The sequence below is a fragment of the Aquarana catesbeiana genome, linkage group LG11 (genome assembly GCF_042186555.1).
Source record: "Aquarana catesbeiana isolate 2022-GZ linkage group LG11, ASM4218655v1, whole genome shotgun sequence".
NCBI classification, from domain to species: domain Eukaryota; kingdom Metazoa; phylum Chordata; class Amphibia; order Anura; family Ranidae; genus Aquarana; species Aquarana catesbeiana.
In genome coordinates this window covers 202,531,923-202,547,551 of record NC_133334.1, presented here as the reverse complement: position 1 = coordinate 202,547,551, position 15,629 = coordinate 202,531,923, and the positions used below count along the sequence as shown (strand labels likewise).

Below are 15,629 nucleotides of genomic sequence, written 5' to 3'. Positions count from 1 at the left end.
GGGCGGCGCTGCACCCAAACAAAATTGACATCCTTTTTGCCCCACAAATAGAGCTTTCTTTTGGTGGTATTTCATCTCTGTGGTTTTTATTTTTTGTGCTATAAACAAAAAAAGAGCGAAAATTTTGAAAAAACACAATATTTTGTACTTTATGCTATAATAAATATTCCTATTTAAAAAAAAAAAAAAAAAAAAAGTTTCTCTGTTTAGGCTGATATGTATTCTTCTACATATTTTTGGTAATAAAAATCGCAACAAGCGTATATTGATTGGTTCGCGCAAAAGTTATAGAATCTACAAAATAGGGGATAGATTTATAGCATTTTTATTATTATAATTTTTTTTACTAGTAATGGCGGCGATCTGCAATTTTTATCGGGACTGCGACATTATGGCGGACACATCAGACACTTTTGACACATTTTTGGGACCATTGGCATTTATACAGCGATCAATATTATAAAAATGCAACAATTACTGTAAAAATGTCACTGGCAGGGAAGGGGTTAACACTAGGGGGCGATCAAGGGGTTAATTGTGTTCCCTCTCTGTGTTCTAACTGAAGAAGGGGATGGGACTGTCTAGGGGAGATGACAGATCGCTGTTCATATGTTGTATGAACAGACGATCAGTCTCTTCTCCCCTCGGAGTACCGGGATCTGTGTGTTTAAACACACAGATCCCGGTTCTCAGTGTGTCACGCGTGATCGCAGGAGCCTGACGGTCATCGAGAGCGCCCCTAGTGGCCACAGGGCAAAGCAGCGTTGCATAACGTCGTTTCGCCCAGCTGTGCCATTCTGCCGCAGTAAAACTGCGGCGGCTGGTCGACAAGTGGTTAAAGTAGAACTATAGACAAAACAGGAAGTGAGAGGAAATCCTTGCAAATTAATGAAATCCCTTGGGGTTCCCAGGTCACCAGAACTAGTGTCTCCATTTGGAAGATTTCCCCTTTATTCACTTTCTGGAGAAAACCCAAAATTTGGGATTTTCTTTTTCTTTCAATTTCACAAAAAGAGAGGGTGGATTACCCTAGCAGGGACAAAGACAGCAATAAAAACGTAATAGGTGTTCTAATGCATCTCCACTCTGTCCAAAACTAAAAAAAAGTTTTGTTTATAGTTGTACTTTAAAAGCTGAGGTTCTAAGAAATTTAGCTCATAGCCAGATAAGTCACTTTGCAGTTTTTGGCTTGTTCATAAAGCTCTTAGTTTTGCTTCAGACTGGTGCTGATGAGTTCTAAATACTATTATGCAAATAACCAGATATGGGAAGCTTTAGATGTTAGGGTGTCTAAATGGAAGTGATATAAACATTGTGTCTGCATCTTTACACTTCAGGGTCATAAATATTTTTATCCTATATTTTCATTCCATTTCCCATTTCTAACAAAGTGTTATCAAATATTATAGTAACCTTTCTTTCAAAGTGCAAGTATCTGCATGCTATTACATTCATTAGCTCCAAACTCACACCTCTGTGCAACCCTCTTTAAATGGTTTCTCTTTGCAACTAAGGGCTTACATTTTCAGATTTCAGGTTTAAACCTCACTCCTCTCCATTTTCCCTGTCCAGTGAAAGTGCTGTTATTGGCAACTGAGGCACACATATTGAACAAGAGGATAGAGGGTAGGTAGATACTGGTCAGCAAAGTAATATTTGAGAGGAGTACACAGAACCTGTTTTCTGTATGTTTTCTCTCTGTTGTAAGTAATGCTTTAACATCTATGTACTTTTGTATTTAATTGTGATCATATCCATGTGTCTCGGAAAGTAATATAGAACTTTAAACCCTAGGCCGAACTCGACTTTTTCCAACACTTATTTTTTTTCCTAAACTGTTTTGTCTCTTCTACTGTGACAATTACTATTCTGTAAATTTGCTTATAATGCTAAATGCCAGCCTTCCTGTAGGGGGTTGTTCACACCATGTTCGTTGAGCTGCATTTTTAAGCTTAAAACCTCACACGTATGGTGTGAACAGAGCACGTGGAAAACAAATGACACTTGCCCATGAAGGCATTTTGATATTGGTATAACTCCTCCCCAAGAGCCAGCCCGCTGTTTGCATGAAAGTGTCACATTAAGGAACTGATGGAATTTCTTTTGCATCCATTGGTAATAACAATGAAAGTGCCACAGGGTTTTTGTAGTTGTGGCGTAAGGTTTCTGAGTACATACACACCACCAGAAATGTATCACAAATAACTTGGTGAGTCACCATGACTTAGAAGTAGCAGGTCTCAGGTGTGCAGACACCAGTATTTAGCATTGGCCTACCATAGAATTATTGAACAAGCATCCAAAGTATGATTTGCTGTGTTCAGTAGGTTCTGAAAGTGTAACATTTAATTACCTACATGCTAAGAGGAACAGTCCCACAAGGTGTTTAAACCTGCTTTGTATTGTGGTGCTGTAATTTGTTTTTGGTTTTAAGAAGTCTTTTTCTAAATCATTCTATATTGAAAGGGCCCCACAATATTAATAGCCTATTATTTTATTTCAACCAAAGCAATTCTTTGTAGTTTATCACCAAAATACTATAGCTGCATTTTTCCAAATATAGAAAGGCTGTTATGTAAGTAGGAAGAGCATTATAAATTTTTTTCTCATGCAGTTATACTGCATCCTATAAACATGTATGCAGTTGACTAGTTCAGGATTGCATTTTTAGTGCTGGTTGAACAAAACATATGCAAGTGAACAAGTAACCCAAGATAAGCAGAAGTCATTGACATTAACAATCTGCTACTTTCAACCATATTTTCTTTAGTTGTGGAAGAGCCTATTTTCTTTTTTTTTTTTTTTTTATTGAAGGTCAAGACACCACTTTTTCTGTAATTTTATTTTATTGGCAAATTATATAAAAAATCCAATGAGTAAAGATATTTATATATTTAACTTTTGTGAGAACTCAAACTTTAAAGTGCTGCAGTCATTTTAACTTGCTGTGTGATATATTTGCATTTATGAAAAAGGTAAACTTGCCTGTAAATCAGGAGAAAGCAGAGAGTTTAATGGCAAAATCAGAAGGTCCACTGCTGTTCCTTTTCAATAACCTCTCTGAGCAATGTGTATACACACATACACTCATATCCACCCATAGCCCATAGAGTAGTCAGAATTTCTGTTGTTTTGTGCTAATTATATGATTGATAAAATAATTTTTTTCAAGTAAATTAAATCAAAATCTTGTCCTTGGCTGGTGCACCAACCGGAGCTTTTTATATCCATACTTATGTACTGGGAAGGCAGTGGCACCTTCTGAAAACCTGTGGATGTGTCTTTAACAGATCTTTAATTTTGCCTTATTAAAGTTTTAATTTTCCTGTTTTCAAATATGACTTGGCTCAAGGGTGTTTACATACCTCCTTGTTTGGTCGATTTATTGATTTTGACTCCAAATTATATACTTTCTAAAGAGCACACTTCTTTAGTAGGAAAAGTGATGTTTTGTATCCATGTTAGGGGAACATCAAAGGATGCCATCAAGTCCAATGAAAATATCACATACCTCAACCAAATCAAAAATTTCCTTTTAGGATTGATGAAATGCTTCCATCAGTTGTGTGGCAAGATCCTGGCAGTTACACAATCAAACAGATTTAATGCCAAATTAAATATGTAATATTCTTCTTTCCTCGTGCTGAAGAGGAATAAGTGCTTGCTCATGGCTCATTGATAAAGAATCCTATAGTTTTGTAATTTTCTGTTCTGCCCTAACAAAATGAATCCTTGTACCTGTGTCATGAAAAGGTTTGCTGTAACACTGAAATATTGGCATTTTCTACACTACACTTTCTTCAAGCTCATCTGAACCAGTAAATAAAACTGGTTTTCCTTTGGGTAGCTCAGTCCCGCAGTGCGAAAGCATGCCATGGACAGACTGACTTCTCTTTGTCCATATAATGCTTAGTCGTTTGGCATAGCTGTAACAAGTGGTGGTTGCCATCTCTCCCATATCTACAGAACAGCTACGTTTGGTTTTTTGAAGGACAAAACCCGCCTCAGGGCTTGATCCTGCATTTAGTCCCTCAAAATCTGAAACCTTAATAGTTTTGTCCTCCTGTTTCTCAGATGATTCTCTGTGTCGAGTCCTTCTACGTTGAGGTTTCACTCCATGTATAACCCTTCCAGTATCTTCTTTATACACCACTTGAGAACAACTGGCTTTGGCAGACTCATTGTTAAGTCTGCATTGCAAAAGCATTCCATTGGGCATAATCTGGCTTCCGTTGGTCTGGGAGTATACATTAGTAACTTTTGGGATGTCTGAACGAGCAGTACTGCAAACCTTGTATTTGACCATCATTACAACTGTAAAAACCAACAGGGTAACCACAATGACTCCTCCAATAATAATGGTTAAAGTGCCTCCCAGGAAATGAGCATGCAGTAAGCGGCAGTCTGGGTATGCCTCTGCTGTGGAAAATTGAACACATCCTAAGGATTTAGTAGCAGCCAAGGAGGTTGCAACATCATCAAAAATAGCCAAGATGCAAAGGTCATAATCTGCTCCTGAAACTAAGTGCCTCAAGGCAAAATGCTTGGTCGTGGAAGGCAGAATCCTGTATATAAAAAAAAAAAAAGATTAAAAAACAAATTATGTAATAATGTGATCTCAATGATAAAATAAAAAGACGGGATTTACAAAACCAAAACATACAGAATCTAGAGCAGCTGTGTATATTACCAAATAGCGTCCGTTTGTTCACTTAAGCTTTGAAAATGAAGCTAGAATCTCATAGATTCCCATGCACAGCTCAACATTACACTACAGTACACTATTGTGATCAGTAGTTTATAGATAGTTTTAAAGGAAACAACAATATGGGTTTGTGTCAGTAGTGGGTCATTTATCAACACCCCCCAGCTCTAAACCTCCAAAACGTACTTTCACTTGTAATCATGAATAATATTAGGAATAATGGACAAAAAAGAATTAAATGGTTTCCTTACACTAGTTTTGAGCAGAGGCACGCCCCCTTACATTGAAAACCAGTAGAAAAATGCCCCCTTATTGTGGTGGTCAGTGGGGAATATGCCTTCTAACATTGCTGGTCAATAGAAGGAAAGCCCTGTTACACTGGTGGTCAGTGGAGATGTTTAATTTCTAAATTAGGGATCGCTGGAAAAGTGCCCCTTAATTTAGTGTAGTGCCACCTAGCATTGGGGGTTACTATAATACTGACCCCTACTACTGGATTTCAGTATTAAATTCTGCTCCTAATATTGATGGTCGGTATAAGTGGAGGATAAGTCTGTCACTGCTCAAGAAACCCCTAGCAACTTCTGGAGGAACCCTAGAGTTCCACGGAACCCTGGTTGAGTGAGGCTGGCTTTGACACAGTGAACTGCTGGCCCCTAGCCTGTCTTGCTTCATGTACAGTAATGAAAAAGGATTTTTTGGCTTATTTCTAAGACATTGTAGTCTACCACTTCTGTATATTAAAATCAAGCTGAATTCTTTCCATCCTTTTTTAGTTTCTTGAGAATTACTGCCAAGTAATCTATTATATCAATCATGCTCATAATCATACAAACAAACCTTAAGCGATTATCAATTTGAACCATATAGCTCTCAACCACTAACAGAATTTAGTTCACAGCTTCTGATAGTATTTTATTTTGCTACAAATCTATATTAGGTGTAATCACCTCCTGTCATCACTATACAAATAGAGGTCTGTGGAGCCCCATCATTGTCTAATCTTTAGGGAATTAGCTGTTGCTGGCAGAGAGTTGGACCTCTCCCACAAAATCAATTCTATGACTCCTTTTTTTCCCCATGTTATTTCTGTGCAGACTCTTCACTACTGTCCTGAAATGAACTATGACCCTAAAGTAATCAGACTTTTCTCTTCCAAAATATGTTAATGCAATAAAATCAAACCAGAAATTAGGGCAGCCAAAGCAGTAGTAACATTATTAGTATCTTACATGTGTCTGTATGTATGTATGTGTGTGTGTGTAGATAGATAGATAGATAGATAGATAGATAGATAGATAGATAGATAGATAGATAGATAGATAGATATGTACACAGACTGTGAAAAGATATAATAACCCATTGTAAATATGTACAATAATGGAAATTTAATTATTCTTTAAATTATTCAAGCTTGCATATGTGAGGACAAATGTGCTTTTAGTAGACATTACATTATGACAAATACTCTGACTTGACCTTAGTTTTTCCTTTTGCTAAAGTCATAACCAGCCAAATAGATATGCTCTCACTGAATACATAAATTACCATGTTACCTTAATTACTATTATTATTCTTAAGTTATTACACTTTAAAATAATTATTATAATGCTAAGTGATTGCTAGGCGAATTTGAACGCACAATTTGGTAGGGAATGCTAACAAGAGAAATGGAGCTCATTAATGGGATGTAAGTGCATTTTTGGCAGCTTATTTTTAGGACCAATACACCCTGAAGGCCATGCTGAGCTTCAAGAAACCAGAATATTCCACTGCAAACAAAATAAGCTACTGTAATAAGTTGTTTCAAATTGTTCTGTAAACATCTGTTCACTCAGGAGGGGAAGTAAATAGCTTAGACACACCTAAATATATAGAACAAGATCTGCAACCTTAGTACTAATGTAACTTGTCTTGCAACTGCATCTTACTGAGAAACTGTATACTCTAGTACACTCTATTTAAATATTATATAATAAGAAAGAAAGCACTAAGTGAAAAGAAAATTGTTCAAGTATTCAGTGATCATACTACCTAGTTTCCTGCTGGATAAAGGTCTTTATCCAGCATAAGCTGAAAAAGAGGGGGGATATAATGTGTTATTAAAGGTTGCTGTGGCTATGGGATTACTGTCCTTTTTTGTTCTCAAATTGTGGTAATTGCTAATTAAAAATTACTGTATTGGCTGTTTTTTATCAAACCGTCATGACAGATCAACATATACTAAGGTTACCAAGCTCTGAACTTTCTGTCAGCTTATCTTAACTTTTTTTTTCTTTGATGCAAGCCGACTGTTGGTTGATGCATTACTTCCTCATTAACATCAGATTGTATCTTTTAAAAGCACACATATACTATATAAGTTATCATCCACTACACATATGTGGAACACAGATATAAATTACACACAAATGTATCTGTAAAGCCCAGCATTTAGGTCAAACCATTCACACAAGTCCTAACTTTACTTTAAGACTGTCTTGAGTACCAAAATGTATTACCCCTTCTTTGCCAGGCCATTTTTCAGTTTCCAGTCCTGTAATAATTTAATCTCAATTATGTCATCATGCAACACTGATGATCTATAATGATAATATCTATAACACTGATGAGCTATAATGATCTATAAACAGTGGGGAAAATAATCATTTGATCCCCTGCAAATTTTGTAAGTTTTCCCACTTACAAGGAAATGAAAGGTCTATAATTTTTTATCATAGGTGTATTTTAAATGATAGAGACAGAATATCAACCAAAAATCCAGAAAAAAACACAGAATACAAATGTTATAAATTGAGTTGCAGTTCAGTGAGTAAAATAAGTATCTGATCCCCAGGCAAAACATGACTTAGTACTTGGTGGAGAAACCCTTCTCCCTTGGTGGAGAACCCCAAGCACAGAGGTAAGACGTTTCTTGTAGTTAATGACCAGATTTGCGCACATCTCAGGAGGGATTTTGAGCCACTCTTCTTTACAGATCTTCTCTAAATCCTTAAGGTTTCTTGGCTTTTCTTGGCAACTCAAAGTTTCAGTTCCCTCCATACATTTTCTATAGCATTAAGGTCTGGAGACTGGCTAGGCCACTCCATGACCTTAATGTGCTTCTTAAGCCATTTCTTTGTTGCCTTGGCAGTATGTTTTGAGTAATTTTCATGCTGAAAGGCCCATCCATTACCAATCTTCAGTGTTCTGGCTGGGAGAAGAAGGTTCTCATTCAAGATTTTACAATACATGGCCCCATCCTTTAGCCCCTTAATGCGTCAAAGTCGGTCTGTACTTTTAGCAGAGGAACGTCCCCAAAGCATAATGTTTCCACCTCCGTGCTTGACTGTAGGGATGGTGTTCTTAGGGTTATAGTTAGCATTTTTCTTCCTCCAAACACGGCAAGCCCCCCGCCATAAGAATGCACATGTACAATCATTCCAATGAACATCTAAATGATTCGGAGAGGAATTGGGAGAAAGTACTGTGGTCAGATGAGACCAAAATTGAGCTCTTTGGCATTAACTCGACTTGCTGTGTTTGGAGGAAGGAAAATGACCTTAAGAACACAATCCTTAAAGTCAAGCAAGGAGGTTGAAACATGATGCTTTGGGGCTGTTTCTCTCAGACCGACTTTGCCACATTGATGGGCCAATGGACAGGGCCATGTATTGTAAAATCTTGGCTGAGAACCACCTTCCCACAGCCAGAACACTGAAGATTGCTCGTGCATGGGTCTTCTAGCATGACAATGACCAAAAACATACCGCCAAGTCAACAAAGTGGTGGCTCAAGAAGAAGCATATTAAGATCATGGGGTGGTATAGTCAGTCTCCAGACCTTAATCCTATAGAAAATGTATTGAGGGAGCTGAAATTTCGAGTTGCCAAGAGACAGCCAAGAAACCTTAAGGATTTAGAGAAGATCTATAAAGAAGAGTGGACCAAAATCCCTCCTGAAATGTTTGCAAACCTGGTCAGCAACTACAAGAAACGTCTTACCTCTGTGCTTGCCAGCAAGGGTTTCTCCAAGTACCAAGTCAAGTTTTGCTTGGGGATCAAATACTTATTTAACTCACTGAACTGCAACTTAATTTATAGCATTTGTTTTATGTATTTTGTCTGGATTTTTGTTTGATGTTCTGTCTCTATCATTTAAAATACACCTATGATAAAACAAATTACAGGCCCTTAATTTATTTGTAAGTGGGCAAACTTACAAAATCTGCAGGTGATAAAATAATTATTTTCCCCACTGTGTGTATATTATTATTATTTTTTTTTTATGGATAAGGTGTTATTTTGGTGGTGTTAAGTAACTGCAAGTTTTTTTAACACATGTTTACTATACTTTTGATAGGAAAAAGGCCAACAATTATAAAAAAAAAAAACAGCTTCTCCTATTCCTTCTAAAATATGTCAGGACAATGTGAACTCCCCAAAAATAACCCCTTTATGGAAAGTAGACACAGCAAGGGGATCCAGATTGCTGATTTTGAAGTGGTTAAAACATGGAGCTTGGCAATGGGGCTATTCGAAATATTAAATTCTGCTAAATCTTTAGACATTTGCTGTAAATCACTTGATATTTTTTTTATATCAAATCATTAAAGTATGACTACACTTTTTGCAAGCAAAAAAAACATCACTCATACTGAACATTGTAAGAAATTTGGCAAACTGTCGAAACTTACTGCTGATTTTTTGAAATTTCCACATGTATATTCTTTACTTCCTATTTTTTTTAAAGTGGGAATACACAGATGATCTCCTATTATCCCTTAGTAATCCTATTGCCACATTACCTAACCACCTGCTTGAATTTGCCTATTACGGAGAGCTATCAAATTTTCATAGCCTCACCATCCAAAGCAGTACGCTGGATAGTATCCAGGAGAGCTAGTTCCGATGGGCCTGTCCCACATTAAATATTTGAGAATATTTTTACCTAGAGACCTCTCTAAATTGTACAAACTAAATTTCTCTCCCTTGTTTCCCCAAATTTCAAACTGATTTGGTGTTCTGGGCCTCACACTGTTTCTCATGGATGAGCAGGTATAACCTTGTGAAACAAAATATTTTTCTTTGGATTCTCTACCTATTTCAGATGATCTCTGCACATGTCCCCACAAATTTCTTCAAATCTTTAAAATCATTACTCAATCACTTTGGGCATCCAAACCTGCCAAAATCAAAAGCTCCTGGTGGGATGGCATTACCTGACATCACAATTTATCATAGAGCCTCCCATCTCATGCGTGCCCTGTGTTGGAGCCAACATGCTAAGATTAAACAATGGGTCTCCATGGCGCAATCCCTCTCTCGGACTCCATTCTCTTTTACGTTGCTTGACTATTGCACAGACAGAACTGCGGTCCCATCCTACTCTTGCACCCACATGGAGATACTGTAGGAATTCTGTGTCAAGTATAAAATCAAGTATAAAATAACCCCTTCCCCATCTCTTTTATTACCTATATTGGAGCATCCTGACTTCACTTCAGGTAATCAAGATAATGCATTCCATATTTTATCCTCACAGGATATGCGTCTCATGCTCTGCTTTCTTCAAAACTCCACTTGGATCTTGAGCCCTCAAATGTTAACAAACCCCTCTTTTTCCTCATTGGGACCTCTAAAAATCCCCCAACTCACTCATTTTATCATTGTTTGGGAGCCCCCTCAAAATGTTTGAACCGGAATGCCGAGTGTCAGTCTCTTTCCCATGCCCTTTCATTCTCCTACAAACTGATTCTCTCTGAAATATCACAGAACAAACTCAAGTTTCTAGACTAGTGGAAATCTGAACTTGGTATAGAACACAATTCTTTCCCTTTCATTACACTCCTCCATCTGTAATAGATACCAGGAAGCTGGGTACAAACTGCTCTCTAGATGGTACTGTGACGTAGGCTCTTACATGCTATCTACATGACCATTCTGGATACCTGCTGCCGTGGTGTGTTGCACGACAGGTGGATCTGATGCACATATTCTGGTCGTGTTCCCACCTGCATAATTTTTGGACTCAAGTGCTTTCCCTAACCCAAGAGTTCACCAACCACCATTTATCTAGAGACACAGGATTTTTTTCTTCTACACCATAATGATTTTCCTTTCAAGTCATAAAAAAATTCAGTTATTTATTTGGTCAATGGCACTCGCTCTTGCATTCCAGCTTTGTGGAAATCTTCCTCACTGCCCATGATTTGACAGTGGCTTCTCCACATTAAAGATATCTATCACATGGAAAACTTAACCAGCTCTCTTGAAGGGACATCCACAAAATTCAATAAAACATGCTTCTATTGGTTGGACTTCTATTCAAAAGAGGATAAAATAATATCTGCCGAACCTGCCCTAGATGGGTTGAACAGCTCACCATGACATTTTCTCAACCAACACCTCCTTACACCTCTTCGATCCCCTGAGGTATAAGGGCCCCCCAGTCGGCTTTTTCTCTGGTCTCTTCGCATTTCTAAATATTAACTGTGGATTGTGGTATGTTCAGTTTTTTTTAGACTTTAGCATGGTCCAATGGGGCTTGACCCAAGAACCCTCACCAATGTTGCCTTTTCTTTTTTACCCTTTCCTTCCTCACCAATGTTGCCTTTTCTTTTTTACCCTTTCCTCCTTAGTTAAGGCACACCTATTTTATAGATAAGCATGTCTGTGACTAGCCTGAAAATATCAGCCTGGCAACTGCTCCTAAGGGTCCACCATGGGGGCCTATGGATAGTGCCATCCCTGCCTTAAGCCACATTTATTCACGCATCACAGGTCTGTTTTATGTAACTATTTAAATGTGTCATTAAAGAATTCCTGACAACATTGTTTCTTGTCTTCTGTATTAAACTCTACATTTTTTGTAAAACCCTTTTCTAAATAAAGAATGAATGAAAAATCTAAGTGGGAAGGCCTGCCTGCTATAGTGAGATTATCCGCCCTGGAGCTAATAACAAACTGCTGGAAAGCAAGTGAGGCACTCCCTTGTGTAGGAAATGGCATTCTGAACACTGTGTCTCAAACGCCCCCCAAAATAACCTTTCCTCCTATAGTCACAAGGAAGAAGCATTAAAAAAATTTTGGAAAATCAGACTGAATTAGGTCATTTTAAATACATTAATGCAGAATGGCTTTTTTTTTTTTTAGCAATTGTATATATCATATTTTACCAAAAGTGGCATTTTACATTAAACATTGGTGATGTTTGTGGTACTTTACATCCAGAGAGAGAATTTGTAGTTCAGTAAAATACATGGCTATGGCAATCTGCAGAATGAAACACTATTTTCACAATACACATATCAGTTGTAATGGATGTATAAGAATATTGTCAGTGGAGTGACATGTAAATAGCAAAGGCATTATTATGTAGTGTGTTGTTTAGGGGATTTTTTGTATTCACTATACATAGCTATGAAACAATCTGTGGAAGAAGCAGCTTTCAATACTTCAGCTAGGGGCCTTTTACAGTATATCACCAGAATGTGCTTCCAGTTTTGAGCTAAAACTGCCCCCTTCACCTAATAAGCTTGTAGAACCCAAAAATCATTAAACCTGTCACTACAAATTTGCCAGTGACTTACATGTTCAGCTGAATGCTTAACCTTTTGTACAACTGCCAGTGTTTCAGTCAAGATGCCCACTGTAAACCATATGACACGTTGATTGATGCAGGCATAGGTCACTGCTCCATTGCAGTTAATGCATACTTATTATGCAACAGTGTATGAACAATCTTTTCTGTAAGAATCACTAGAAACATCCATGTCTGCAAGTCACATATACTTGCTCTACTTTTATTCTCCAATATTTCTACTTAAGTAAAAATAGTTTGAAGTAAACACACAATTTGAAAATACACACAATTTGTGTAGCTTTCTAGAGTATCACAGAGCGTAAGTTTAAGCAACATTCAGTAAACATGGAGCAGTCATGGTTGAGCATGCGGGGAGCTGAGTGCACAGATGTCACAGAGGTTGACTCATGGCCACAGGAGTGTTGCTGAGCTATTGTATCATTTTTGCCATATATCATTGTATTATTTTGTATGATTTTGTGCTGCTCATCTGCAGATTCTCCATTGGCCTTTCAGCAAAGAATATGTTGCTAGAAGTAACCTTTGTACCCTTATTGATCCAAAGATTTAAGCTTGTTTTAACAATTTGTCCGAATGACTGGACTTTTCATCAGTTCAGCAATCAATTCATTACCTTGTACAGAGGTACAGTTTAGCTATTTAATCTGCACAAAATAAAAAAACAAAGTCTTTAGCACCTAGGGGCCAGCAGGGAGGGTGTTTACATGTCTAAAGGGATGTTGGGAATGTGTTCTTTCATAAAACATTTATGAAAGAACAGGGTGGCAGGGTGTTGTGACATTTACAGGAGTCTGCCAGCCCCTCCCACCAAACTCAGAGCAGAGACAAGCAGACAGACTCATTGATAACATCACTGGGTCTCAAAATGTTTTTTATTGAATACAATATTACTTAATTGATGCATTTTACTTGCATGTTGATCAGGGGAAGGGGAGTACAAAGGAACATACTGTTTGTATAATACAGACATTGCTCTGTTATTTCTTTTAAAGAAATTTATTTTTTGTAATAGTTTAAAATACTTAGTGGTACTACTTAATTTTACATGTGAAAAATGCATCTATTCTTGAAGCAAACTTTAGAGCTGTTAAGCTGATGTTTGTTATAGTGAAACAAGACAGCACCCAAAACTGTTTATTTTATTTTGAGTGGAGGGTATCTGCATCAGGCATTGGGTAAAACAGTTTTTTCCATTTGCACAGCAGCCATATTTCCTACTTATCAAGGTGTTGCCTTTTAATGCAATTTGGAGAAGCACCTCAATGTCATAAGCAAAAATAGCAGAAATTGTAAAATGAATTTCATGGAATTTTATGTGAATAGTGCTCTGCAAAGGTTAATATACTTTACTTTCATTCATAACGTTCCAATTTCACCCTCCACCAAAAGCAAAATGACTCTATTTGTGTGTAGTCTTATTTAATCAATTGAGAAAACTTGCCTTTAAAGATAGTTTTCATCAGTAGTAAATTATACAATTTACATTATGAAGGTTTTTTCTTTTGTTCATCTTACCTGTACACCAATGTCTCATCCGCTGTGCAATTGTACTGGATCTGGTACATCCATACTACATAGGCTGATCTGTTCATGTACCACCGTACCAATGCAGAGGAAGAAGTTACATCAGATACCACTACTGCATTTTCTGTTGTCTTTCTTTCTTCTGTGACATTGGCTGTTGTCTTGGATGAAGTAGTAATGTCAGATGACCCAGGGTCCTGTCTCAGTACACTAACTGTTCCATTGTTGCGATGAGGCAAAGGAATCATTTTGAGGTCAACTTGGGCAGTTGATTCTCCAGCAGCATTAATTGCTATACAGGTATAGGCTCCATCATCCCTGATTGTGGTGACCAGTATATCCAAGGTTCCATTTCGGTAAGAAGCAGTCCTAGAAGAGTTTGGCATTATCTTATCATCTGGGGATACCCAATGTATAACAGGCTCTGGGTCTCCAATTGCCCTGCATTTTAGTGTTGCCCGTTGGCCTTCAAGTACCCAGAGTTGATGTGTATGACGAGTTATAAGAGGGGGCTCACAAGTGAACTCTTCTTCTGGTATAGACCAGAAATAACGTCCTGCTAATTGTGGAGGGGAAGCGCATGTTTCCATATCATCCTCTCTCACCAGCCGCCGTAACCATAAGAGTTCACAGTTGCAGTGAAATGGGTTACCACCAAAATTGAGCACTATTGTGGATGTGTAAGGGGTAGGGCTAACTACTCCAGTTTGGGAACGAACAAAAAAAGGGTCTGGAGGTAGTGTGTGTAGCCTATTAGATGTCATGTCCAGTCTGGAAAGTTTGTATAGTTCAGAGAACGTCCCTTCCATTACATAGTCTATGAGATTATGGTCAAGATTGAGAGTATGCAAACTAACCATGTTCTGAATAGCCTCCCATGGGGCACTAATCAAATTATTATATGACAAGTCCAGGTCCTCTAAAGTAAGGATGAAATCATCAAACGTAGCCACTGGAATTGTTATAAGCTGGTTATTGTTGATAATAAGATGCTGGAGATTCAGCATTCCTCGTAAAGCTTCCTCATGAATGGATGTTAAACGATTTCCATCCAAGTGCAAAGACCTAAGGCTCTCAAGATCACCAAAGGCATAAGGTTGAATGATATCTATGGTATTTCTTGATAGAGTAAGGTCCACCAAACCTGTCATGTTGAGAAAGTCTTCTTGTGCTACCACTCGGATGAAGTTGTCAGCCAACCGTAGCTCCACAGTCCTGCGGTCTATGTTAGGTGGGACATAAAGCAGCCCCTTGTTGGCACACAGCGTGCTGAGTGACTCTGAAAGGTTTTGGCAAGTACAATGAAAGGGACAAGAATGGACAATGGTCACAAGGCTTCCTACCAGCAGAACACCCCAGACCAACCTTTCCATGGTAGATGCAGTAGTAACCCTGTGAAGAAATAATAGGATGTTGTTAAATATATATGCTCTATGTGTTTACTTAATCAGTTGTATGTTAATAAAGGTATTGTTAGTTTTGGAAATCATAATTCTGCCATTCTTAGCGTGTACATTATTTAAAATTTTTCACTGCTTTATTAATTAAAAATGATTGAATAAATACACAAATACGGTATTCATCATAGGACAGGCAGCATTAAACTTTGGCCTGTGGTTGAGATTGCCCTCTAATGTCAGCCAGGTGATCACGTGACTGCACATCGGCAATGTGAAATAAGGTATTTAGCTGCAGAATTTAAAAAAAATGCATACATTGTATAGTATATCTTGTTATAACAGAGGGGCTGGCAGTAATTGTGATCCCTAACTTTACTGCCACATGAAATAGCGACAGGAGGGGAGGGTTTGGAGAT

The 15,629-nt window shown here is 37.8% G+C and overlaps 2 protein-coding genes across 5 annotated transcripts in view; one reads left to right on the top strand and one right to left on the bottom strand.

Annotated features, from left to right (window-relative positions):
* The window catches only part of PC (pyruvate carboxylase), a 989,411-nt gene that overhangs the window by 817,646 nt on the left and 156,136 nt on the right, over positions 1-15,629 (top strand). The gene's annotated exons all lie outside the window — the stretch shown is intronic.
* Positions 2,369-15,629, bottom strand: part of LOC141112373 (leucine-rich repeat and fibronectin type-III domain-containing protein 4-like) — a 30,257-nt gene continuing 16,996 nt past the window's right edge. The window contains exons 2-3 of the mRNA XM_073605167.1: positions 13,805-15,205; positions 2,369-4,565 (exon numbers count right to left, since the gene is read on the bottom strand). Of these exons, the coding sequence (XP_073461268.1) occupies positions 3,785-4,565; positions 13,805-15,186 (2,163 nt within the window). The 5' untranslated portion in view covers positions 15,187-15,205 and the 3' untranslated portion in view covers positions 2,369-3,784. The remainder of the gene's footprint in view (positions 4,566-13,804; positions 15,206-15,629) is intronic.